The 27,650-nt window shown below is 40.7% G+C and overlaps 1 protein-coding gene across 18 annotated transcripts in view; it reads left to right on the top strand.

Moving 5' to 3' along the window:
• NCOR2 (nuclear receptor corepressor 2) overlaps positions 1-27,650 on the top strand; it is a 640,543-nt gene that overhangs the window by 273,039 nt on the left and 339,854 nt on the right. For all 18 annotated transcript variants that reach the window (XM_077461835.1, XM_077461842.1, XM_077461827.1 and 15 more), the window contains exons 5-6: positions 21,765-21,944; positions 25,222-25,335. In XM_077461835.1, coding sequence (XP_077317961.1) covers positions 21,765-21,944; positions 25,222-25,335 — 294 coding nt within the window. The remainder of the gene's footprint in view (positions 1-21,764; positions 21,945-25,221; positions 25,336-27,650) is intronic.

The following is a 27,650-nucleotide window of genomic DNA, read 5'->3' on the forward strand; positions in this document are numbered from 1 at the left end:
TCACCAGTTATGATGACGCTGTACTGCACTGGTGACATTGTAAAAAAACTTTTTCTTAAATTGTGACTTTTTAAAAATTTCTTCAAAAAATGACAGCCTTAAAAAACTTGCCATGCCTCTTACTAAATACCTTGGACTGTCCAATTCCCAAAAAGGGGTAATTCGGGGGATATTTGTACTGTCCTGACATTTTTGGGCCTCAAGGAATGAGCCATCAGTACACCAGAATTGATCGATTTTCAGTTATGTATACCATAGTTTGTGGACTCTTTCCTACAGACTAAATAATATACATAGATTAAGGTTGTTTTCACAAAAGAAATTTAGCAGATTACATTTTGACCTAAAATTATTAAGAACGATTATTTGTTTGCAAAATCTTTTTAACCGAAACGAAGAAAAACACCTTATTTTTCAAAATGTTCTTTTTTTTTTTTCGTTTAACAAAAAAATAAAAATAAAAAACCGAGTGGTGATTAAATTCCACCAAAAGAAAGCTCTAGTTGTGTGAACAAAATGATAAAAAGTTTGGGTACAAAAATAAAAAACCGAGTGGTGATTAAATTCCACCAGGATTTTGATATTTTTGGACTTTTAATGGTCTTTCTTGAATAATGCTGAATATTTATTTTGAGTGCTGCACTTTTTTTTTTCTTTGTTTTTGTTTTGCAATGCCTATACCTCCACATCACCCATAGGCTTACTTTGGGACATCCGTTGTTGGATGTCCCTCTTCACTGAAGCTGGCTCTGGGTGCCAATCATGTGACCATACCAGAGCGCCCTCAGAATATATAAATATAAACATATTTCCTTTACAGAGAAGTTAGAAAAGGCTATAGAATGGTGGTAGGAGTAGGTTTAAGCTTAGTTAGTTCGTTTTGGAATTGCCAAACCAGAAAGTTTGATTATCCACTTCAATACTGGGCACTTAAACACCTTCCTACCCAGACCAATTTTGAGCTTTCAGCGCTGTCGCACTTTGAATGACAATTGCGCGGTCATGCTACACCAGGGATATGCAATTAGTGGACCTCCAGCTGTTGAAAACTACAAGTCCCATCATGCCTCTGCCTCTAGATGTCATGCTTGTGGCTGTCAGGGTCTTGCTATGCCTCATGGGACTTGTAGTTCTGCAACAGCTAGAGGTCCGCTAATTGCATATCCCTGTGCTACACTATACCCAAATGAAATTTTTATCCTTTTTTTCCCACAAATAGAGCTTTCTTTTGGTGGTATTTGATCACCTCTACGGTTTTTATTTATTGCTAAACAAATAAAAAAAAAAAAAAACGAAAATTTTGAAAAAACATTTTTTGTTTCAGTTTCAAAACTTTGTAAATAAGTAAGTTTTCTCCTTCACTGATGGGGCTGCACTGGCAGGCACTGATGAGGTGACACCAATGAAGTGGCACTGATGAGTTGGCATGGATGGGCACTGATAGGTGGCACTGATGGGCGACACGCATGGGCACGGATAGGTGGCATAAATTGGCACTGATAGCTGGCATGGATTAGCATGGATAGGTGGCACAGATGGGCATGGATAGGCGGCATGGATGGGCACGGATGGGCACTGATAGGTGGAATTGTATTATATTGTACTGATAGATGCCAATCAGTGCCAAACAATAATGCATGCCAATCAGTGGTGCCCATTGTGGGCACTGATTGGCATCCATTGTGGGCACTGACTGGCATCCCTGGTGGTCTAGGGTGGCATACCTGGTTCTGGGCATCCCTGGTGGTCCAGTGTGGGCATCCTCGGGGGGGCTGCACTGATAATCGATCAGCACAGACCCCCCGTCAGAGGAGCAGCCGATCGGCTCTCCTCTACTCGCGTCTGACAGATCACGGCTCTTCCTATTTACACTGTGATCAGCCGTGATTGGACACGGCTGATCACGCGGTAAAGAGTCTCCGTCGGAGACTCTTTACAGAGATCGTAGTTGCGGGGTGTCAGGGTTGTAATACGTATAAAAGTGGCACAATTCAATAGATTTTTATTAGATTTTTCAAAAGGAAAATGTACAGAAAAATAGGAAAACACTTTCAATTCTCGCTGTGCAGTAGAACATACAACAAGAATTTAGTAAGTGATTTACATTGAAACATCAAAAATCACGTTTAAACTTAAACAGTAAGTGTAATATTTGCATTGAATGACTGGCTGGGGCCATACACCCCAACTGGGAGCAAACTGTGTCAGAAAGCGGGAGGCAACACGACCAGCCTTAACTTTTTTACTTTCAAAACAGCGAACTAGCTCTATGTTCAGAGGTAGTAGTATACCTACAACATCCAAGAATCTATGAGATGAGTCTACCATTCTTATATACTTGTAAATTATACCTGTGTTAACCAACATAAGGGATAGGAAATTATAGTTAACGGAATGGGGCTTTAAGGTCACCAGAAATCTTATATCAAAACGTATGGTTTGTGTGCTCTCAAACCACCAGTATATTAAAAAGACCGAATAAAAAAAAAAAAATGTTTTAATTTTGTTTTAAAATTTTAGAACGGGTCATTTTTGACCATCATTGATGTACGCTGATGATGCGGCACTGATGGGTGGCAGTGATGGGCACTGATCGGTTACACTGATAGGCAGCACTTCTAGGTGGCACTGATTGGCACCACTGGTGGGCATTGATAGGTGGCACTGGTGGGCATCGATAGGTGGCACTGGTGGGCACTGTTACTCTATAAATGCTCTTCCTTTTTGGGACCGATGTCCCTTTTAAGATAAGCCAGTGATAGGCTTTTTTTCTCTCCTCCGCTATCAGCGTGAGGAGAAAAAAAACGATCACAGAGCTTTTGTTTACATCATGTGATCAGCTGTCATTGGCTGACAGCTGATCACATGGTAGGGGGCCGGGACTGGCCCCTTACTCGGATCGGTGATCACCGAGTCTCAGTGACTCAGTGATCACAGCATGCTCCACAGGGAACGTGCACTGAGGAGGCCGTCATATGACGGCCTCCCGGGAATTCACATCCACGCTGTGGCCGTCATTCGGCCATAGCGCGGATGTCAGGTGGTTATGGTGAATTCTCCATGCAAACCACTGTTTTAAAGAATTTAGGTAGATTACCATGTTTATACACCATTATTTGTTCTAAGGAGTAAGTCTCAGAAATTTGATTATTTACTTCACCAACATTCGGGGCCATATCTGATTTCCACTTCCTCATGAGTATTAAACGTGTGGCAAAAAAGCATATGGAAATTTTTCTATTCCAATGCTTAGAATAGCCAGCTTAACATTGGGCCTAGATATAAACCCTGTCAATTTTGTTATGAGTTTAAACACAGAGTTCCAATATCTACGTATGTTGGGACAGAACCACAACATATGAGATAGAGTGCCCACTAGACCACAGTTTCGCCAACATTGATTGGACAGTGATCTAATTGAATCGTCTAATGTTACTATGATGTCATCTGCAAAAAGTGTTATAGGGTGTGATTCCCCTCCTGACGATATTCCTTTGATATCAATATGGGACCTCATTTTCTCGGCTAGGGGCTTCATTACCTATGCAAAAAGGATCGGTGACAGGGGGCAGCCCTGTCTCATGCCATTTGAAATGGCAACGTTTTTAGAAAATAAACCTTCCGTGTACACATAAGCTGATGGGGTCGTATATAAAGCTGTAATGGCTGAAAAAATCTTCCTTTGAATACCGAACCTTTCCAGTACTTTAGACAGGTACCCCCAATGGACCCTATCAAAGGCCTTCTTGGTATCCAGCATCAATAGTAGAGAAGGCCTTCGAGAGGCCAACCTTGTGCATGAGATCTATGACCGCCTTGTGGCATCCGGAGCCTGGCGGCCCTGCACAAAAGCCTCCTGGTCTGGCTTTGCAAGGGTTGGTATAAAGGACTGCAGTATGGTGGAGATAAGTTTGGCATAGATCTTTAAGTCTACGTTCAATAATGATATAGGCCTAAAGTATTGTACATGTGCAGAGTCCTTACCTGGCTTTGGTAAAGTAATTATATTTGCAGTTAACATTTCCAGGAAGGAAGCCCTGGACACAGCGGCATTGAACACCCCCCCCTCCCATGTATTTAGATAAGATGTGGTGAAACAGTTGATAGTATTTGGATGATAATTTGTCTGGACCAGGGGCTTTGTCATGTGGGAGTGTTTGAATAGCTTTAAGAATTTATTTTTGTGTGAAAGGCTGGTTTAGAATTGACCTATCTTCTGAAGACAATGAGGGCAGGGATATTGAATTCAAAAACTCATCTATTAGATCAGGTGTGGGTTGTGGGGTACCATCTTGGTTCTTTACGTTATATAGTGAGCTATAATAGGCGATGAAAGCGTCTGCCATATAACTTCTTTCTTTAATTTTAAAAATGTTAACGATCCCGTCCCACCGAGCTCACGTGCAGAAGCGATCGCATACGTGCGTAGCACTGGCATATGAAAATGGTGTTCAAACCACACATGTGAGGTAATGCCACAATCGGTAGAGCCAGAGAAATAATTCTAGCACTAGACCTCCTCCGTAACTTAAAAAATGCAACCTGTAGAATTTTTTTAAACGTCGCCTATGAAGATTTTTATGGGTAAATGTTTTTTCGCCATTCCACGAGCGGAGGCATTTTGCAATTTGCTCGACGTAACATTATCTTTCACAATATAAAAAAAATTGGGCTAACTTTACTGTTGTCTTATTTTTTTTTTTATTCAAAATTTTTTTTCCAAAAATAGTACCTGCAAAAATCATGCTGGATGTAAATTTTGAGGGCGAGAATAGGAGTTAAAATTCGGCAAAGTGGGCATGCTTATGAAAAGCACCTCTTTTTAAATTGTTCTAACTTTAAACAAATGGAAATGGTCACTTTAAATGTGATTATTCTAGTTAATGTTACCCAGTAATGCCCACTGCTTTTCTTCCTGTGTTATCCATAATACAAACATGGTTTTTGTGGTTTACATTTCAAAGTAGCTTATGAAATTAAATTCAGCTATTTTACTTAAAAAAATAAATTGCTTTCAATTTTCAGAATGTAGCCTCACTGTGGAATTAGATCTGCAAGTTATTAATAAATGCTCATTATATTCTCAGGTACAGAGTGTTCAGCTGAGCACTTATTTTGAAAGGTCTGAAATAGAATTGTAATCCTCCAGGAGCAGCTTGCACAAGAATAAAATCTGAATCCCGATGCTTGTATGGATCTAGGTCAAATTTATCTAGTGATTCAACAGCCTGAAGCAATTTCACCGCTAAACAAGTAACAAATGCTGAATTCCCTCCCTGTGGATTTACAGCTGCCCCACTACTGTATTAGACTCAAATGTATTAGTTTTCCTAGAAATAACTGCAAGCCTGGGATAAGAAGCTGCCTCCTAGGACCCACAGAGAAAGGCAAATATACAAGTAGATGTATACATAAATGCACCAGAGGTCTACCAATATTTTTTTTTGTGTGCAGTGGGTAAGGTAATAAAATAAGCCTTCTATAATGTAAGCTTTGTATGGATGCTTGGTGGTTCTAGAACAATGTACCCTTTTGTGATCTCATTGGTGATCACTGGCAAGGAAACATTCCCTGAGATGATGGGTTCAGCAACCTCAAAACCTAGGCTGAAATATTAGTTTATGGGCACATGACCACTTTTGTGGTCAAGGAAAGGGGCCAGAGTTGACATCTTTGGCTTAGATTTTCACCAGGATTTTTGAATGGCATGGACACCTCTACCTAAATCTGAGTTATTGGTTTTGATATTTCAAATGTTGTATCAACTAGCATCACGGGGTCGATTCACTAAATTTTATAGCATGCCATAAGGGTATCGTATTACTCATTTGCATAATCTATTGTATGCAGTAAATAAAGTCCAATTTATAAAAAATAAATAAATTAACAATCTGGCGGGATTTACCGCAAAATGAAAAATGTGCTGGTAAAGATCACATAAAAATCTCCTATAAGTCTAATCCACAAATGGACCAGAGAGTAAAAAAACATGTGATATTTACCAGCAGGGTTTAAAGAGGAAGTAAACCCTGATGGGTTTACTTCCTCTTTCATTCCCTGCAAAGGCAAAGCATAATGGACTACTATGCATCGCATAGTAGTCCATTATGTGTCACTTACCTGACACAGGAGCCAGCGATGTCACCGCTGTCCCCTGTAGTCCGGCGCATCCATCTTTTCGGTGGGGTCTCGCTGCTCCGCCACTGTCATTCGGCGGAGCCGCGATGACGTCACTCCCGCGCATGCGCACGGGAGCCGACGCGCGCGGCAGCTCCATTGTTGGAAATGCCGCGCTCAGTGCGCCTGCGCTCCGCTGTCTACGGTGCCTGTCTTCGGGCAAATATCTCCTAAACCGTATAGGTTTAGGAGATATTTCTTGGACCTACAGGTAAGCCTTAATCTAGGCTTACCTGTAGGTCAAAGTGGTTTGTAAGGGTTTACAACCACTTTAACTGGCGGTATCACATGCGGTTTTTGTCAAAAAACTAGAATGGAGATCGGGAAGCCATCCACCGAGTCCTTTACAGCAGATAACTCATCAGCTGAATGTACAAAAAAAAAGAAGACGATTAAAAAGAATGAAAAAAAAACCCAGCTTGCCAGACCGTTTATATGAGCATGCAGCCCGGCAGGTCAGGAAAGGGGGGGAGGAGAGTGAGCACCCCCCTCCTCCTGAACCATACCAGGCCACATGCCCTCAACGTGCCCCCCTCCACCCCAAAGTACCTGGTCCCCATGTTGGTGAGGACAAGGGCATCATCCCCTCAACCACGGTCAGTGGTTGTGGGTGTCTGTGGGCAGGGGGCTTGTCAGAATCTGGAAGCCCCCTTTAAAGGGGGGTCCCAGATTCCACCCCGCCGCATATGAATGAGTATGGGGTACATTCACCAAAAAGTAAGAAAAACAGACAGTTTTTTTTACCATTTCTTTATTAAAAAACTGTCCCCTGATGTAAATCCGTTGTTAATCACACCACCCGCTGCACCCGGAAAAAAAACACTCCCGCCGTCCATGAAAGCTGACATACAGTACAAGTCTAAAATATTTTATTTCGAAACAGAAAAACAAGCCAGAGTCACAAAAATGGTAAAAAAAATAGGATGACCAGTGTGGAGGTTGCACCTTTTAAGCACAACTCTGCAATGGCAGCTTGCATATCAATATTCTGGTATGATCCTTTTTAAATGACTCTAGCCCTGTGCTCTGGTACCCTTACTAACCATCCATGCTCCTGTTCGTTGCCCCAATCCTCATATGTTTTGCAAATACAGACTACATACTATTTGACACCTGCACTTTTGCTTGCACTTGATTGGACGATGGAAGCCAGCTAATTCGTTAAAATGGTTCTAAAGGCAGAAGGATTTTTTTTATCTTAATGCATGCAAAAAACCTTCTGTGTGCAGCAGCCCCCCCTTATACATACTTGATCCAGCAATGTTGTAAAATAGCCTTGGCTGTCCAGGACTCTCTCTCCTGATTGGCTGAGACAGCAGCAAGTGCCCACAAAGCTGCTTGCTGTGTGGGTACTCGGCAGGTACTTGGCAGGAAGGAGGAGCCAGGAGCGACGGAAAGGGACAAGAGAAGAGGAGACTCTGGGCTGCTCTGTGCAAAACCACTGCGTAGAGCCAGTAGGTATAACATGTTTATTATTTTTAAACAAAAAAAAAGACTATAATATCACTTTAAATTCTGGGGAAAGTGCAACTTTCTTTTAAAATTAACAGTCTATTGGCCTTTAGTAAATCAACCTTGTTGAGTCATTGACTAGGAACACATTACAAATACACATTAGGAGTTCTAGCTACAATGCCTGCAGGTTTTCCAGGGTATGAGATCCAATTTTTTAAAGCCTGAGACAGCTGGGCATCTCGCATTTTCAGAAGTAGGTCAGCAATGAAGTCTGCAATCAGCAACTGTCTCAAAGTATGTGCAGCATGCAAAGATATTTAAGACAACTATGCACTTCCAACCTTGTGCAAGAATCCAAGTTCATAGAGACAAGGTATGTATGAAGGGATTTGAGTGGCCTGCACAGTGCCATGACTGTAACCCCACTGATTAACTTTGGGATAAACTTGGGACATCGATTGCAAGCCAGATCTTCTCATCCAACATCAGTAACTAACCTCACAAAACTCTTTGGACCAAATGGACATGCTCCATAAACTTGTGAAAAGCCTTCCCCGTAGAGTAGAAGCTTTTATGGCTACAAAGGTTGGGCCAACTCCATATTAATGTACATAATTTTTGGAATCGGACGTCCAGCAAATTCCTATAGGTGTGATGGTTAGGTGTTCACAAACATTTGGCCATATAGTGCAGTGTTTGTCAACCTTTTTCCAGTCACGGTGCCCTTAAAAAGTATTTTTAGTGTCAAGATTTCCCAGTCTAAATCCTTGTACACACGATCGGATTTTCGGCAGGGAATTGTATGATGACAGACTGCCTTAAATCCGACTGTTAGTACGCTCCATCATATAATTGTTGTCCAACTTTCCGCCAACAAATGTTGGATGGCAGACTAGTAAATTTTCGGCAGACAACGGTCTGTTGTCAGATTTTCATAATGTGTGTACACAAGTCTGTCACGCAAAAGTACAAACATGCATGCTCGGAAACATTGGTCACCAAACACGACATTAGCAGAAGGTGCCCAAAGGGTGGCACTCAAGAGCTAAAATTTCATGTAGTACGTCACTATGTTCGTGTTTGTTGGCCGACGATTATGTACTGTTTGTATGCAAGACAAGTTCCTGGCACACGCCCTTCGGACAAAAGTCTGACGCTTTGTTGGCCAAACAATTGGATTGTGTGTATGAGGCTTAAGGCTTGGTTCACATTGCTACATGTTGAAGATTGCATGCAAAATAACGCACGTTCCTCACACGCAGGGGTGCCATTAATTCTGTGCGTTTTTGATGTGACACGATTTTAAAGAAAGGGTGTCCAGAACTTATTTTCCTGCATTGTAGCAGCTAGGGCAGCCCATTGAAATTAATGGATTGCCCTACATGCAGCACGCAGCCGTACAGATGTGAACTCACTAAGTGTTCACCTTTCAAGCCCCAGGAGTGCTGCTTTATCTTTATATGTACTCCATGCTTTGCTGAGCACAGTATATGTGTTTTATATTTTACCTTAGTTACTTGTTTATACACTTATCCTCCATACACCCGATCGGAATTTTGGTCAGAAAAAGCTCTGATGGTTTTTCTGACGGATTTCCGACAGGATTTCGCTCAAGCTGTCTTGCATACACACGGTCACACTAAATTCCGACCGTCAAAAAGGCGGTGACGTACAAGACGTACAACGGGACTAGAAAAAGGAAGTTCAATATCCAGTAGCCAATAGCTTCCATCTCCTAGTTGAATCTGAGCATGCGTGAGTTTTTGCGCGTCGGAATTGCATTCACACGATCGTAATTTCCGATAGAAAGTTTTTCTGTCTGAAAAATTTAGAACATGCTCTCAAATTCTTCCTAGCCAGCTAAATTCCGATAGAGCCTACACACAGTTGCATTTTCAGATGAAAAGCTCTCATTGGTCTTTTGCTGGCCGAAATTCTGATTGTGTGTACCTTATATTATTATATTATAATATATCATTAGACCTTATATTTACATTGATTATAAATAGAGATGTACCATTATGTATACATGATGTAGGGTAATTTATTAGCTGTGAAAATATTGATAATTCTAGTCTGAAAAAAAACCTAACACTAACTTTCACTGCTAGTTATGATGTAGACAATATTTCCCTACATCCTTGGTGGTCTGTGTAATATAGTCTTTTTTTTTTTTAATCCTGCACAGATCTTTTTCTTCCTAAAGGATGCTTAAGTCACAGACTTTTAACAGCTCCCTGCCACCAGCCTGCATAATGGGAATTTAAGTACTGTAGTTAAGCTTTCTTTGGGTAAATTTAACTGCAGCAAGAGAAAGCGAGTAATGGTATTTCCAGATCATATCATAGAGCTCAGCTGCCTATCGACTCCAAGGGATAATTGCATTTTCCATCCAAATTTAAATGTTGTCCCATATGGAGGTCCTATAACAGAACCTCGCTGTGCGCTTTAATTATTATACTTTGCCGTGCTTGTGTAGAGAGTAGGTAAAAAATGAATATAATTAGAACTCATTGCTGCAGAAAAAAATGTGTTCATTAATAGGGCGCATAATGTCTGCAAAATAAAAAGGATTGCAAGGGTAAAATCATTCCCACAATCTTCATGCAACATGTTCGAAATGTTATTTATATTGGCACTTGTTAGATGAAATAGAACTGGCTTTGGGCAAAAAACAAAATATTCATAAAAGGGAATGCAGAACAGTGCCACCAAATAAGACAAATTGAGGAACAGGAAATTAAATGAACAGTAAATTGAGTTACAGGAAATGAGCTTGTTTAAATTCCTCTACGGAGCAGCATTATAGCTATTTTTATTCTGTAAGAATGGAATCTGCCATTGACATATTCCTGAAAATGTTAGTTGACTGGCTGTTCTGTTATAATCCACTGACTTCGTTTCTGAGTAATTAACATGGAATGAGTATGCAAGTTTTATTTCTTACAGGTACTTATATAGTGCCATCAATTTTACTTAGCTCTTTACAGGCATTCTCATCTGCTTAATGTTCCTTGTCAGTGATTTATATTATGGATGTAAAGCAGTCAAAATTACAGCCAGGTAACCGTAATTTCTAAAAGAAGGGTTCAAAAATGTCAGACTTTATATTATTCTCATGATGGGTTTCATTCAAATGGAATGTGTAGTAGTTTTGTACATATGTTTGTCTCTATTTATTATGGTAGGAGATATAAACAAAATAAAGTTTTCTTCACTAAAATTTGAGGTATTGGATAATAATATTTAGCATTCTCTTTATAAGCCATCGGGAAAAACGTTTTAGGCTCTTATTCATGTGTTTGTAGCTCTGTTTGCTTCTTAGATGCTTCTTTGATGTAAATCACTACTGGTTTACAGAACTCAATAACTCAAACTAAAAGGGGCAAAGCATTTTAAAGCATTTTTGGGATTCATTTAGACCATCCAAGTTGCAAGCAGGCCCATAGTGTTCAGTGAATCCCTTGGTATAGTGTGTGTGTGTGTATGTATATATATATATATATATATGTATGTGTGTGTGTGTGTGTGTGTGTGTGTGTATATATGTGTGTGTGTGTGTGATATATATATATATATATATATATATATCTTAATATTACCTTTGTTTTTTTTCTTCCAAAAGATGAGGTGGCATTCATTCATTCATGGGGTTTGAAAGGTGAACACTCAGTAATAAGGTTTATTTAGAACCGTTATCACTAAGTGTTCACCTTTCAAGTCCCAGGAGTGCCGCTTTATCTTTTTTTTTTTTGCACGTTGGAATTGCATACACACACGATCAGAATTTCCGATGAACAGGCTCTCAAATTTTTGCTGCCGGAAATTCGGCCAACTAAATTTCGATGGAGCATACATTCACGGTCGCATTTTCCGATGAAAAGCTCTCATCAGTCTTTTGCTGGCCGAAATTCCGTTTGTGTGTATGTGGCATTAGAGGTTTTCAAGCTATTACTTTCACACTGAGCTGCCCTGGGTGTCGGGGGTAAGCACCACTATTTTTAGCAGCGCTTTACTGTTTTAGCAGCGCTTTTCGGCCGCTAACGGGCGCTTTTAACCCCCACTATCGGTTTAAAAGGGGTTAAAACCGCCTGCTGCTGCAGCGCCGCTTTGCCGGTGCTTCGGTGGCACTGCCCATTGATTTCAATGGGTAGTGGCGCTTTAGGAGCGGTGTATACACCCGCCCATAAAGCGCCTCAAAGAAGCTGCTTGCAGGACTTTTTTGATCGTCCTGCCAGCGCACCGCTCCAGTGTGAAAGCACTCAGGCTTTCACACTGGAGTGAGATGAAAGGCGCTTTACAGGCACTTTGCAGGTGCTATTTTTAGCTCTATAGCTCCTGTAAAGCTCCTCTATGTGAAAGGGGTCCTAATATCTAATTACATGTGCAGCTAGGTATATTTAAGAACTGAAAACAAATTCAAATTACATTTCCTTGAACCATGGGGGTGTTCTGTACAGAAAACCCCTAAAAATCTACTTCTGTGCAAAAAAAAAAATCTATTTCTTTCTTTACATTTTAGCATTCCAACTCCCCTTTGTGATCCTCATAATCTTATTAAAAGTAAACAAATAGCCATAGGAACAGGTGTTTTGGGCTATTCAGATGGATTTTTTTGTCCAATAATCCAATTGAAAGCTCCAGCACCTCTCACCCTATTCTAACAGCAGATCTTATGTAGAAAGGACTATGCTCAACTGTCCATGAAATACAATATTGACTTTTTAAACCGATATTGGACTTTTAAGGGCTATAATAAACGCAGAATAAAATGGGCGTCTGTTAGTTCCTGATAGATCTGATTTTCTTCAACAAAATGTAATATTTTGAAGATTACTTCTATGTATATGTGACCTCTTTGTTCATGCTGCTGCACCCGTTCTGGCTCTGAAACATCCTCTATTTCACAAAGGTACTTTATGCTATGCTATAAAAATGTAGAAATGAAAAAAATAAATAAAAGGCGTTTGTTTTTCTGTAGCATCACTCTACTAAAAGCTTATAACTGCAAATGCTACGGTAGTTCAACAAAGGTATCTGACCTTAAAATGAGTCTGTGCTTTGCTCATGCAGGGCAAACTGCTGACCTCCACAGATGCAGAAGCAAAAAAAAATCAAACCTGTGTAAGACACAAGTCACCGGAGTTGTAGCTTACAAAGGGCTAGAGACTCCCTGTATAATGAAGCTGTCACATATCATGAGTTACATACTCCTCCAAGCACCAAAATAACAGTTTTTTTTCCTTTGCTTAGGCCCCTTTCACACTTGTACGACTTGTCCCACGATTTGGGACTGCAAAGTGGCAGGACAAGTCATTCCCCATGATTTACAATGACAACCATTCATATTAGTACAACTTCAAGTTGTGCCAACTTCAAAGTAGTCCCTGCACTGCTTTGGTCCAACTTTGATCCTACTTCAGCCCATTGAATATCACTGAAGTCGGATCAAAGATGGATCACCATATTAACAGATCCGATTTGCATGCTGATGATCTTGAAGGGGAAGTCCATGCCAAATCAAATAAAAAAATAAAAAAAAAGGCATGGGTTCCTCCTCCAAGAGAATACCAGGCCCTTCGGTCTGGTATGGATTTTAAGGAGAACCCCTCACGCTGAAAAAAACGGTGTGGGGGGCCCCCCCCAATCCATACCAAACCCTTATACCCCAGGCTGTGTGCTCGGATAAGGGTCTGGTATGAATTTTGGGGGGGACCCCACGCCGTATTTAAAATATGGTTCCTCTTAAAATTCATGCCCGACCGAAGAACCTGGTATGCTCTTGGAGGGGGGAACACATGCATTTTTGCCGTGGAGTTCCCCCTAACGATTCATACCAGACAGTGCCTGGTATTGTTGGGGATCAAAGTCAGATCCCTGTTCATTGAAGTCGGACTTCAAGTCGCAGATCAAAGTTGGATCCACAGTCTTACAACTGTCTTGTCAAAATCGCGGGACTTTGAAGTCACACAAGTGTGAAAGGGGCCTTACTGTCAGTGAAGGGTGTGGCAGAGGGAGCATAGGAAAGATAAGAATTTGTTACTGGGAAACATTCAAGACATAGGTTTGCTTAAATTGATACTAAACGCACACTGTTTAATTTAAATTATCCCTTCTCTTTCTGTATATGGATGATAGCACTGCAATTATATTAAAGCGGGAGTCCGCCGGGAGTCCGTAATTTAAAAAAAAAAAGCCAGCAGCTACAAATACTGCAGCTGCTGACTTTTAAGATAATGACACTTACCCGCCCAGCGCGCCCGCGATGTCGGCACCCGAAGCCGATCTCTGGATCGTCTCTCGGGTGCTGCCGCCGCCATCTTTGGTATGGGAATCAGGAAGTGGAGCCTTTCGGCTTAATTTCCCGGTTCCCCACTGCGCATGCGCGAGTCGCGCTGCGCAATAAGGATGGTCCCCGCTGTCTCTGGGATCCGTGTGTTTCCCAGCAGGCAGCGGGGGACCTTCGGAAAGGGGCGTAGATTCTGCAGAAAGGGGCGTACCTTCTGCAGAATCTACGCCGGAAGTGGGTGCAGATACCTGTACTGTACAGGTACCTGAACCCCCCCCCCCCCCCCCCCGAAAGGTGCCAATTGTGGCGCCGGAGGGGGGGGGAGGGTTCCAATGAGCGGAAGGTCCACTTTAGGGTGGACCTCCGCTTTAATTAAAAAAAAAACTCCTAATCGATATATACAGCTGTCATATGACCCAGGTCTTACCCAGCCTGTCTGCAGGGAAACACAGGCAGGAGGAGCTTATAGTCCTCTGCTGCTGGTCACATGTTCAAAAGAGAAGAAGAAAAAAAAAAACAGCCTTTGGGATACAGAGTAAAAATAAATATTGAAAATCAATAAACTGTTCAATCTTCATACAAATATATACCGTATTTGAAATCAAATCTTTATTATTTTGTGGAAATAACATGGTATAGGTAGATTTCTGCCAGTCACAGGTAGTGCCATACCCCTCCAGCCTATGTCTTAGAATAACAGGGAAGTGAAGCCTCCATCAATCAAGATGTAACATCCTGCCCTCATTGTGTTTAGCTGGTTAGTGGGCATGGAAGAGGGAGGGAATGATCTGTAATTTACCACTTTGTATACACCCACATCTGTGACTCTATAGTCACATGGGCTGCTCAGATGTGATAGGGAAGAAATGCTCAGGGTAGAAATACACTGCAAACTGAGCATGTGCACTAGCTGCCAACACTGCTCCCCAAAATCCCCAGCTGCATTGGGGACATGGACGGAATGGGGAAATAGAGAGCAGCAGGATCAGCTATTTTTTATTTATTTTTTTGCAGAGTACAGAAGACAAATCCCATAGTGACATAGCGAGTATGAACAGCATGTGCATTTATTGATAGTTTTTTATGATGTGGGTTTAGTGACGCTTTAACTCTAACTAAGGATTGGGAAATGAAAGCAGGGTGCCACCAGGCAGTGGCAGAACAAACAGAGTGCCCGAGTATAGGGATGACAATAGACCCCCTTTGCCAGGAATAAGTAAGTAGTCATTTGACAGAGCCTATTATTCTCCAAGTCTGTAGATGGTACATCTGGGGCATCATAAAATGCTCTGTTCCTGGAGGGCAAAGTGGGTCTACGTTGCTACTTTTCTGGGCCAGGCTCTACCCCATGCTCCACTTGCTCCCAGTCTTGCAGGTGCTCCCCTTTCTGCATGTATGGTCACACTAATAAAGAAGGTCTGTGCAGTTGTTAGTAGCTTATAAAAACAAATGGTTAGGACGTGTAATTACTGAGCAGGCATTGACTGAATAATCTGCCAGAAGAGCAAACAAACATCATTATTTCATTATTCCAAACCCTGCTTGTTTTCCATTCCCCTGGAAGCCACAAGCTGCAGGTTAATAAGGAAATGTAACCCTTTGTTGCCAGTAATAAATGTAAGGGTTTGGCAGGAACCACTATGAAACTTCATTTCCCAGTACAGGAAAAGTGCTTAGTGTCCGATTTCAGCAGAGTGATTTAGCACTGTAATCCGAATATACTTCCAGCACGTTGAAAGGAACTTTGACCTACGTTTTAAAAAGTCCAGTGTGGATTTTAACATTTCCTGTCATGAGCCTTGTTTTCTTGCTAATCTGTTGCCTAAAGGGTTAAGTATTCTCCCAACGCCACTTCCCATTTTATCTCTGCAGTGTTATAACTTGGCTGGGTAAAGCTATGATGTCATTGTCACTCGTGTGGGCCCAGTCATACCAATGTCATTGTGAGTGTGCAGCTGGTGAGCAGCAACAAGTATAGAGGTGGGGGATGCCAAGCTATACAAGGCAGGTCTCTGAAGGCCAGAGTTGGGTTTCATTAGAGGGGGGAGTGCTCTCTGTTGGCTTCCTGCCACAGAGACTTAGGTTTCCCTCACATGGGATGCATTTTAATAGTCTGTTCTGGAAAAACAGAAGGATCCTCACCCTTTCATCGCCAGATCAACATGCTATACTGGTTCCAAGCGTACAACAATGGGGTCATTGTGCATTTTTCCTGCTGCTATCAAGTATATTGTCACAATAGGCTTTTTGTAATATCGATGGCTTTAACATTCCACTGTTTTGCCATGGAACAGTTGAATGTGGTTACAAGCTTGTAGTTTAGATGACATTAGTTTGTTGTAAGCTTATTGCATCCTGCCATGTAGAATATGCTGCCATTTTCGAGTTCATTGAGATTAAAAGGGGAAAGTTCATAAGTGCAAACAGAAAGTTTTAATAAGCCCTGCTTGGTGTGAGCCTTGCAGCTGGACCAGGACCACCAGGGTGAGGCTTTTATTAGTGGCTGGGCTATGTCCAGCAGCCTCAGCCAACTGAAACGAGAGGGTGGACCTCTTCATAGTCTTCTTTTCTTAACTGGCTCATTACCAAGTTGAGAGATTTTATTCACATATTAATAAAAAGCAACAATTCAAATCTCAACCTGCAAAGCAAATCTGTGTTGGGGAAAAATATGGAAGCTGTCATTACTGACCTCACCTTCTGTAAATGATAGTTGCTTGGTGTCATTAGTGTCTTAGTGCTCATCTGTTGGCATTGATCACCTGAGTCAAGTATGACTTTGCAGTGACTTCATTTGCTGCAAACATGTTCTGACTCTGACTTCTGACCGATGGAAAAAGTCAGATGGAGCCCACACATGATCGGATGTGACTTCTACAGCACTGAAGTCATTAGACCAGCACGGCCGTTGGGAATTAGCATTTACAAAAATGTTAGCAATGTCACTCTTCATTTGTCTATCCCAGTTTGTTTATAAACTGATCTTTTGTCATATTTTTTTATTGAATACATTTTCATTTTAGTGAGGAACCCCTTTCTCAAGTGAGATCCACCTGCATATGGTATACAAACCATTTAAATACACAGAACGGCTCCACTAAACCCGCCCACCCCTGGGCTGGAGTGATGTCATTACCAGTGCAGGAAGGTGCACTTCCATGACATCACTTCCAGTCCACAACCTCTTGGATGCAGCCTGCCAACCCATTGAGGGAAGCCTTTGTCTAAATAGAGGAACTGTGAGCAGATCTGGTACTCTGATGTAGGCCTCATGCACACTGGAAATGATATAAAACGCCAGTAGCTTTAGCTGTAGAATGCTGTATTAAAAACCTCTTTACAGCGTTTTTTCATTTGCGGTTTTTAGTGTTTTTTTTTTTTTTCTTTAGCAAAACGATATCCCCAAAAAAGCTCAAAAACTCCTCTTCAAACCCACTAGTTCTGTGTTTTTGTGTTTTTTTGTTTTTTTCCAGCCAGAAAACACCCCTGCCAAAAACGCAAATAAAAGCCTATGTGTGCATGGATACATAGGAGATAACATGCTGGGGAGTTTACTGGCTGCAGAAAAAAAACCACCCGACTCCGGAAACAGCGGCTGTAAAAATGTCTAGTGTGCATGAGGGTGTATTGTTTTATCTCTATAAGATGCTCTCTTTCATAAATATATGAAAATAAAAAATTAGCTTCTTGGAATACTGCCTATTATTTATGTATAGCCTGCATTCTAGACAATCATTTTTTCAAACTCGTTTTGCATTTATATGAATGTATGTAAACAAAAAACAACGCAAAGTAAAGATATAAAAATAAATGGCTTTTATGTAATCACACAAAACCTCACAATGCGAATGGAAATGCATGCTAAATGCACACAACACACATTCATTTTTTATTTTTTTAATGTACAGTAATGTGTGAGAGGACCCTGAGACTGCATTCTTAAGCGTTTTGAATCACGGGCAGGTTTTCCTGCGATTTCAAAGTGCCAATGTGTGAATGACAAATCACGGGACTTCCATTTGAGATGCCATTCATCTGAATGACACCCAAAATCACGGTGTGGGAAGAAAGTTCAGGAGCAACTTTTGGGCGATATGCTTCACGAGATGCGGGTTGCATTGCAATTTATCGTGGAAGACCAGCACCGTGATGCAGCCTACTGTGTGTGTGTGTGTGTGTGTGTGTGTGTGTGTGTATGTATATAGATATATATTGTAATCTTTGGGGGTTATTTAGCCTCTGTGTAGAGCACACCAGTGAGCAGAGTCCACACCAGTTATGCCATTTCAGGGCTTGTTGGCCCACTTTTATTAAAAGTAAACAAAAACAAGTCCAATAACAGGAGGGTTGCCCACACAGGGGTTTCAGCTTCCCACAGCAACAATGTAATAACAGAAAAATACCAAGCCACCTGGCTCTCTTCAGCAGTACTGCCGTTTAGGCTTTACACTTCAGCCCTCTTGGCCATCAAACAGAGATCACGTACAACTACTGTACCACTTTTTATGTTCCTTGCTGCTCAGCCCACAGGTTTGGGCCCTCTGACTATATCATGAAGACTTGCATGCTTCTCCCTTGCTTGCCTGGACTGCTCAGGAGGGTGGAGCCCAGAACCATGGTCAGGTGTCTAGAAATAGACCAACACACACCTGACCAGTCAGTGTGCTGGTGAGCCCAAAAACCCAGCCCCAGGATTGGAGATTCCGTCCCACCCATAACACTATGGAATCTCCGGGCTCCAGGTCCCCAACTGTATTTTTGGAAACAATGAGGAAACTGAAAAGCCAGTTTCCTCCCAAATAAACAACTCCCCTGGAGTCCCTCAACCTGCCTGGTTGAGAACCATGCATCCTTCTGCTGGTGGGGTACCATACTACCACAATATATATATATATATATATCAGTGCTCGACAAAACCCGGTCGCCAGGTCGCATTGGCGACTAGAATCAGCGACCTTGCGCCTGGGGCAGCATAGCTGGGGGTATCCCGTCTCCGTGGACCCCCCCCCCCCGCGCGATCGCGTCGGGCCGCGCCGCAGGCGGCCGGTAATTGAGCCCCCGGCTTTGAGGCCTTCTGTGATCCTATGGTTCCTTCTGGAATCTGGCGCCCTCTTGTGGTGGCCGTTGGAATTACAACCAACAATGCTAATCGGATTGCCTGCCAGTCTTTCTCCATCCCTTTACTTAGAACCCCTAAACAAAAAAAACAAAAAAAAAATATATATATATATATATATATATATATATATATATATATAATTTTTTTTTTTATTATTTATTCTAACACCCTAGAGAGTAAAATGGTGGTCGTTGCAATACTGTCTGTCACACCGTATTTGCACAGTGGACTTACAAGCGCACTTTTTTGGGGGAAAAATTTTTTATTTAATAAAAAAAAAAGACAACAGTAAAGTTAGCCTAATTTTTTTTTTTTTATATTGTGAAAGATAATGTTACGCCGAGTAAATCGATACCCAACATGTCACGCTTCAAAATTGCGCCCGCTCATGGAATGGCGACAAACTTTTACCCTTTAAAATCTCCATAGGCGACGTTTAAAAAATTCTATAGGTTGCACGTTTTGAGTTACAGAGGAGGTCTGGGGCTAGAATTATTGCTCTTACTCTACCGATCGCAGCGATACCTCACATGTGTGGTTTGAACACCGCTTTCATATATGCGTTCGCTTCTGCACGCAAGCTTGGCGAGACAGGGCGCATTTAAAACATTTTTTTTTCTTATTTTAACTTTTATTTTAATTTTTTTCACTGTTCTTTTAAAAAAAAAAAAAAAAATGTGTGTCACTTTTATTCCTATTACAAGGAATGTCAAAATCCCTTGTAATAGAAAAAAGCATGACAGGTCCTCTTTTATATATGAGATCTGGGGTCAGAGACCTCACATCTCATATTTACACTAAAATGCAATTTAAAAATGTCCCTCTAAGAGCTATGGGCAATGACTTGGAGACAGGTGGGGGGCTGGGGGCTATCTTCCCCTCACTCGTCTCCATGTCAGGCCAGGGACAGGTCCAGATCGCCGTCACGGACCTGGCTCCTAACTTTTTTAGCTGGCTCCTAGATTCCAAGCAAATTTGTCAACCCCTGATATATATATATATATATATATATATATATATATATATATATATATATATATATATATATATATATATATATATATATATATATATATATATATATAGTACATACACACACCATGGTACACAAAGAGCAATGGACATTATTTTACACTGTCTACCTGGAACATACAGGGTTTGATTATAATGAATGAATGTCATTGTATTAAAAGGTTGACAGCTCTCTCAGAACGTGTTGGCTGAATTTTGAAATCTATAATAAAAATAACTTTGTATCCAATGGCAACTATTGATTTCTAGTACTATCAAAATGATATATCCTAAATGTTTTTTAGGAACTTTTTTTTCAGGCTTGCTTGAGGTGCACGGAGCTGTGCTTTACTGCAACAAAAAAAAAAAGTTTATTCAGTTTTATAAAAGTGCTCTGCCTGATGCCTTTGGTTACATGGTCATGGAACTCCTCAGTGAACTCAAGTATTCTATGTACCGTATTTATCGGCGTATAACACGCACTCAACATTAGGAGGGAATTTTAAGGAAAAATTTTACACTTAAAAACTTACATTTAAATGCCCATCAATGCAGCCTTATCAGTGTCAATCTGCAGCCTTGTCCATCATTGCACCCTTGTCAGTGTCCTATACAGCCTTGTCATGCAGCCTTGTCCATCATTGCACCTTTGTCAGTGTCATATGCAGCCTTGTCCATCATTGCACCTTTGTCAGTGTCACATGCAGCCTTGTCCATCATTGTACCCTTGTCAGTGTCATTTTCAGCCTTGTCAGTTTTACTTGCAGCTTTTATTTTAAAAAAATAATTCAAAATGCACTACAGACACCGATTTAGCCGTTGTTATGTATAATAAGCTCTGTTGGCTGTAATGTCATTGCACATATTATCTGAATATATTACCAACAATAAATATAAAAATAAATAAATAAGAAAAGCCTTTTTTCTATTTTTATTCTTTTCTTTCAGCATCTTAGTAGATTCGCCCTACTTATTATGTGGTAATTTTGACGTCAAATTTCAATTTAGATTTAGTCATAGACTTTTGACTTCACTTTGACTTTGACTGCATTTTTAGTTTTAGTCGTATTTGATTCTTTTGACTAAAATGCATTTTTTTTGTCGTTTTTTAGTCATCTGAATTTTTAGTCATATTTTAGTTAACTCAAATAGTGTTAATTTAGTAGACGAAAATATTTTAGACAAAATTAATACGGCTTGTCATGCAATTTGATCAGCTTCCCTGCCGAATAACTGAATGTTAGTTTCAAGATATTCCACAGTTCTTGCTATGGACAACAATAACTTTTAGCAGATTTTTCATACTTTGGGCCTCTAGTAAATGGTTCATAGTTTTAATTATTATTATTATACAGGATTTATATAGGGCCAGCAGTTTGCACAGTGCTTTACAACATGAATAGACTGATAAATGTGCAACGTGAAAAATTAAACAGTAAAGCACAATTATTATGCTGCAGAATTAAACCGGAAAATTCAGCCTGCAAACAAATCGGGCTGTCTCCATTTCATACACTTATACCTATTCAAAGAAACACTTTGACAAAAAAAAATTATGTCAAGCTGATTATATTCAGAGTTAGATTGTTTTCAACCACACAGATTGTCTCAAAGTTTTTTTCTTTCTCTCATATAAGCCATTTGAGGATCATTTTGAACACTGTACAATTTTGAAGTGAAATGGTGTATAAGACTATGTTTTACCATCTCCAGGATCGCTGCCTAGCTGGGAAACTGGAGCCTTTGTCTCCCTCAAGCCCGCCACATGGGGAAGGAGATTTGGATCTGCTGCCCACACGCCTTTCAAAGGAGGAGCTGATCCAGAACATGGACAGGGTGGACCGTGAAATTACCATGGTGGAGCAACAGATCACCAAGCTCAAGAAGAAACAAGTACGTTTATTTCCATATTCCAGTTGTGTCAATGTCAAAGACATTTAAACTTGTGCTTACATTGTGATAGAAAAACAAATGTGTATAATTGATATGCACTGTCTCTATATAACTGTTATGTAGTAGGAGGGCCTACCCAAATAATTCAGTTAATATTGAATTATGTAAACTAAGGATTGGCAGACTTGGAAGGGTTGAGATCTGCCTAAATAACATGGGAGAGTATAACGTTCATCAGGGTGCAGCACACTTTTTTTTTTTTAAGGAGATGACCTGGCAAGGCCCCAAAAAGTAAGGAAGGCAAAGTTCAGGGGTCAGTAGTAGGTAATTTAGAGGTCAGTAGTAAAGCATGTGTAGCGGTCAGGAGTAAGTAACACAGAATGCAGAGGTCAGTTGTGAATAATGCGGAGTGCAGGGGTCAGTTGTGAATAATGCGGACTGCAGGGGTAAGGAGTAAATTAACCAGAGTGCAGGTCAGGAGTATGCAATGCAAAGTGCAGAGAACTTGTGTATGACCTGGAGCAGACTTGTGTGTACTGTGACATGACACCTTGAGTTAAGTTACCAATATCCCCTTGTACACAGAAATCCTCCTGGCTTCCTTGTGAAACTGCAATGATGGCGAGAAGATGCAATGCCTTTTTAGGTACCTGCTATCCTGGTACAGCATAGAAGTGCCTTTCATTTATCCTAATCTTTTGCCTATGCAACAGTTGCTACACCTGAGACACCGTTTCATATTCGAGAAAAGAAGGGTGGGTCTGTAGTTAGGCTTGCGTGCTGCAAGGCAAGGGAGTTACCATGAATGCTTTCAGAATAACTAGAATACAGGGATATACTAGATGCATGCTAGACCCAGGACAGGTACGGACGAGACTAGTAAGTAGATGAAGAGACTAGTAGCCAGCCAGGCACAGTTTGTCCTTCTGTAGCCGTTCACGTAGGGTGAGCAGGCTCCAGGTGTGTGGGCAAAAGGGAGTGTGCACACACAGTAGCCATCAATCAATCTTCCCCATGATATCGACCCATATAAAATTTAGCACTGCCCAGTAACCCTCAAACGAAACCCTCAGCGGTTTTGGACAGAGCAGCTCCCAATCCTATGATACTCCTTTTCTCTGGTCCCTCAGCAGCCCCCTGCCTCCTGTCAAGTGCCCCAAGCAGAAGCAGCTTGCAGTGAGGGCACCCAAGTAGGCCTGCTCTCGAGTAGACAATGACTCCTGCTTCTGTCTCAGCCAATGACAGATGCTGCATCTGTCCCTCGCCGCCTCTTCATCGAGAAACATCGCAGATGGCTCGGTTCTCTCACCACCCAGAGCGAAGAGCTGCTGCCTGTCAGTCAGCATCTCTCCTGCTTTGCTCCTCCACGCTCATTGGAGCACTGAGCTATGGAGGGATGGGGAGTGGCCGTCTCAGCGGCTCACTGAGAGGCTGAGACTGCCATCAGTCCAGGCAGCTGGCGGATCCAGACTTCCTAAGTTGGGGTGATGCGCTATCTAGATTGATTCCAGTAAGGTCAGCGGAGAGCGGACTTCAGACCGATCTCCACTGAAAAACGGTTCACAGGAGTGCAAAACCAATTGCACTCCTGTGACCCATAGGAGAAGCCCAGCCTAAAAAGATATATATAATATATATATATATATATATATATATATATATATATATATTTCTATATTTATCTTTCTAACATTTTTTTTTTTTTACTTTATTTTTTGGAAACTCAGAGCTACATGTTCATTTACTGAGAATGCTTTAATCTATAGGGTTGTTTTTGGCAAAAGTCATCAAAGGTGAAGTAAAACTTTTAAATGTAAAAAAAAGAAAAGGGATAACTGATTTTTTTTCCTAGTACAACAAAACATGAAACTCAAGGGGATACATACTTATTGCAGGGGATATACAGCATATATTTATTTTCTGTGCAATATAAATACAAAAGAGATGTTAAACAATTTAATATACAAGTTCATTTTAAAATAAGTAGTGTTTCTGTAGTTAACAAATATTTAATCCTATAGTTTGCCCTATTTATAATGAAACTAAAGTTACATTTGTGGAGCAAAATATGACAAATAAGTTGTTTACAGATAAAATACAGTACTCCTTTTTTTTTTTTTTTTTCTTTATTTGTGACTGATGTTATTTGAATGCAACAAAATTAACAAACGTAACAAAAAAAGTAAAAAAAGGAAATTTTAGTTGGAAAAAAAAAAACTGAAAAAAGGTCAACAGAACAATATTAACTAAGCGGAGAAGGGAAAAAGGCATTAGGGCTGATTAGGGTTAACCAAGTTAATAAGCAAGTACATTTTCTCATGTGCAGCAGCCCTTGCCTCCCTTCTGAAAAGTGATCCACTGCTTTTTACCGGGCATTTGACAGGTGGTTAAAAGACGATATACATTATCACCTCCTCACCACTTGTAACCATAATAAAGCTAACCATAATAAAGCTGTACCACTGTGCTGCAATCACTTGCATTGCTTGTGGTTTCCGCGTGGCAACATACACTTATTTGAGTGACATTTGGCAGTGGTAGCGCCGGCCGCATGCAACACACAATTTAATGTTTGCCCATGGCTGCAAGCCTGAGTGGCTGCATGCCCTTCCTTATAGGTAGGGGCAGCTCAACCGCTTGCCATTACGTCCCCCCTACATTCATGTGAACAAGCCCTAAGGATGCTTGATGTCCTATGCCTATCACACCTTTGATCTACCTGTGAAGGAAGAGTATTGTATGTCTCAGAAACACTTGTAGACACTATCTGGATTAGACATCATCTGCTCCTGACATATAGATCACATCCATGTAGTAGCTATGTTCATAGCTAACAGTGTTTCTTATTTCATACGTTAATACATTCTATGTGCAGCTCCAAGTGTGTTACTTAAGCTGTAGAGGTTGGCTACGTGTTTCCCTGTCTATTGTTCTCAGGCATATTTTTGTCTGTTTTTGGCCACCAGATGCTGCATCAACATCCAGCTCTCAAAAAATGAAAGATTACACATACAACGTACATGTAAACTGTGTTAACACAGAGTACAAATGTTAAATGACAGCTGGCAAATGTGACACTAGTGACTGAGCATAGTGAATGCCTTCATTGGCCTGAGACAGAAGAGAGCAACTGTGTACAGTTCTTATAGAGTCATTCATACATAATGAGTTTACTGTGTTTAGAACCAGTTCTCAAAATCTGAAAGACCTCACTCCCAGTGGGCATTTTAGGTCAGTCTAGGAAAGTACAGTAAAGTGCCTCTATTTTCTTCTACAGCAACAGTTAGAAGAGGAAGCAGCCAAACCATTAGAGCCGGAGAAGCCCATTTCACCTCCACCAATTGAATCAAAGCATCGCAGTCTGGTCCAAATTATATATGATGAGAACAGGGTGAGTTGGCTGCTATTGTTACTTGTGGTGCTCCTATGAAAACAGATTTTTGTGTTAAGATGCTTTCTTGCCTTATGTCTCTCAACAGAATATCAATGCTTTTTTTATTTTATTTTTATTTAGTATGGTCTTCTTTGTTTTCCTCTTTGGCAGCTTTTTTCCAATTTCAATTTTTATGCTCCTACTCCAAAAAAAAAAAAAAAAAATTTTGTGTTGTTTGAGATTCACCATCTCTTATTTTTCCTGTGACCATAACGGAAAATTCAAAATTTGACAGTGATCACTGGAATAGAAATAGAGGGGGAATCATTAAATAGCAACAACCGTCTAAGGCTGGTTACCAAGGGGCAAAAATCATCTAAAAATGGTCAGTTCGGCAGGAACCGGTCAACTTTTGGCCTATGTGTACAGCTCCCTGTCTGACAGAAGCCGGTTGTGAGCATACTTGTTCAAGCTTTGTTGAATGAGCATGCTGGAAAACCAGCATCCAATCAGCTAAGTACAGCTGTACTAATGACACTGGCTGGGACAGGGTTGACATCTAAGGGCACTCAAGGGGTTAACTGTGTACTTAACAGTGTGTAATGTGTGCTGATTTTACTTTATTATCTGGCTGCTTTTTCACCCCGAACAACCAAATTGCTGTTCACAGTATATAAAGTTCTGTGTTTTTGTATAAACAGAACTCTGTATGATTGGCCACAGCTGATCAGCTGACTTCAGCCAGAATCATTGTCTGAAATCAGCTGGCAAACTCCTGCTGTGTGCAATTATGGCATGGGTCAGCAAGGGACTCGCGCATGTGTGCTCTGAACCCGGAAGTGAGCTGGCTACAGACAGGACTATTGTCTGCCCTGCCTGTGCCCGCCCGCCTGTAGTAAATTTACTGTGGGTGGGCACCAAGTAGTTAGGAGCAGGCATGTCTGGAGTGAGCCCACTCTTCCTTAAAGGTACAAGGATACATTAGACGCCCAGCAAAAAATACAATGACAGCTGAAGGCACTCATTGTGTCTCCACGCAGAATCCAGCAAACAAGCTATACAATCACTAAACTCACATACGATCTTTAACATGTTAATGTAATTTTAAAAGAAATTTCCAATCCTTTTTAAACATACAGCTCTAATTTGAAATAATATCTGCTGATCCTGCCATGTGGTTCCTTGTTTTGGCATTTCCTATTCTGGTGTGAAAATGGTTTGTCTCTGTTTTGCAATTGCTCTTCTGTGTCGTCATACTGTCACATGCCCTTTCATTGGGGAACACAGATGGCCATCTCAGGGTACAAAAAGAATAAGTGCACTTTGTCTAAAAGGCACTTTTTCTTGAGAGAAATAGAGGCATTGAATGGTTACATTTTTATTTCATTCAGGAAATAACATATTTTCACCAATTGTGAATTCAGACAGTTTATGCAAATGCTTATGAGATAAAATAAGAAACACATGTAAAATAACGTGTGAATTGTTTGTGACTTGTGATTTATTTGTGAATTGACACAATACAATGTTATAGATATCTGGAAAGCCTGTTGAAGAATTGGAAGTACAGTGCAACGAGCACCGAAAGAGAATAATGTGCCTAATAAATGTCCCCATTATTTCAGCAGGTGTTTGGCATAAATGTGGTGAATGATTAGTGTGTTAGATAAATATGGCCCATAGCCCCTGTAATTGCATCTGCTACATTATTGCCATTCATTAAAGCTTGCTATGATATACAGTACATTATTTTACAAAACTCCAGCTTAGAAAACTATCACCCTTGTAAAACTTAGATTTGCTTGTTTTAATCGGTGTAATATGAGGGAAGCATATGCAAAGGCTTTGTATCCTTACAGTAGGAACAATCGCAATCTTGGTAGATCCCCCTTCTAAACTATAATATACATTTACTGGAAAATGTATGACTAGCGTAGTGTGTGACATGGAAAGATGGCTTATGTCATTCTTATCAGCAGGTGTGATAGAGAATCAAGAAATTTGCCTTCTGGCTATATTGCTATGACTTTACTGAAAAGGATAGATTGATTGCATGTCGAAGGTACAATTTTTGAAATCTACAATTGCACAACCATTAATGGATTGCTAAACCTGAGTGTCCTTATGTCAGGTGCAGGAAATGTGAATTCTTTATTTAGAAAACACATCTGGGCAGGTAGTTGCTCATAGCAAGAATTTTCTTCCATTACTGAAATATATGTGTCTTTTTTTTCAACCAGATTAACTAAGTAAGAAACAGAGTATATGTGAAATATGACATAGACAACCAGTGGCCCTGAACAACGGGCCAGGATTTTACGTATCTTATCAAG

This window comes from Lithobates pipiens, unplaced genomic scaffold (assembly GCF_037356315.1).
Source record: "Lithobates pipiens isolate NorthernLeopardFrog02 unplaced genomic scaffold, aLitPip1_a1.2 Scaffold_3, whole genome shotgun sequence".
Classification (NCBI taxonomy): domain Eukaryota; kingdom Metazoa; phylum Chordata; class Amphibia; order Anura; family Ranidae; genus Lithobates; species Lithobates pipiens.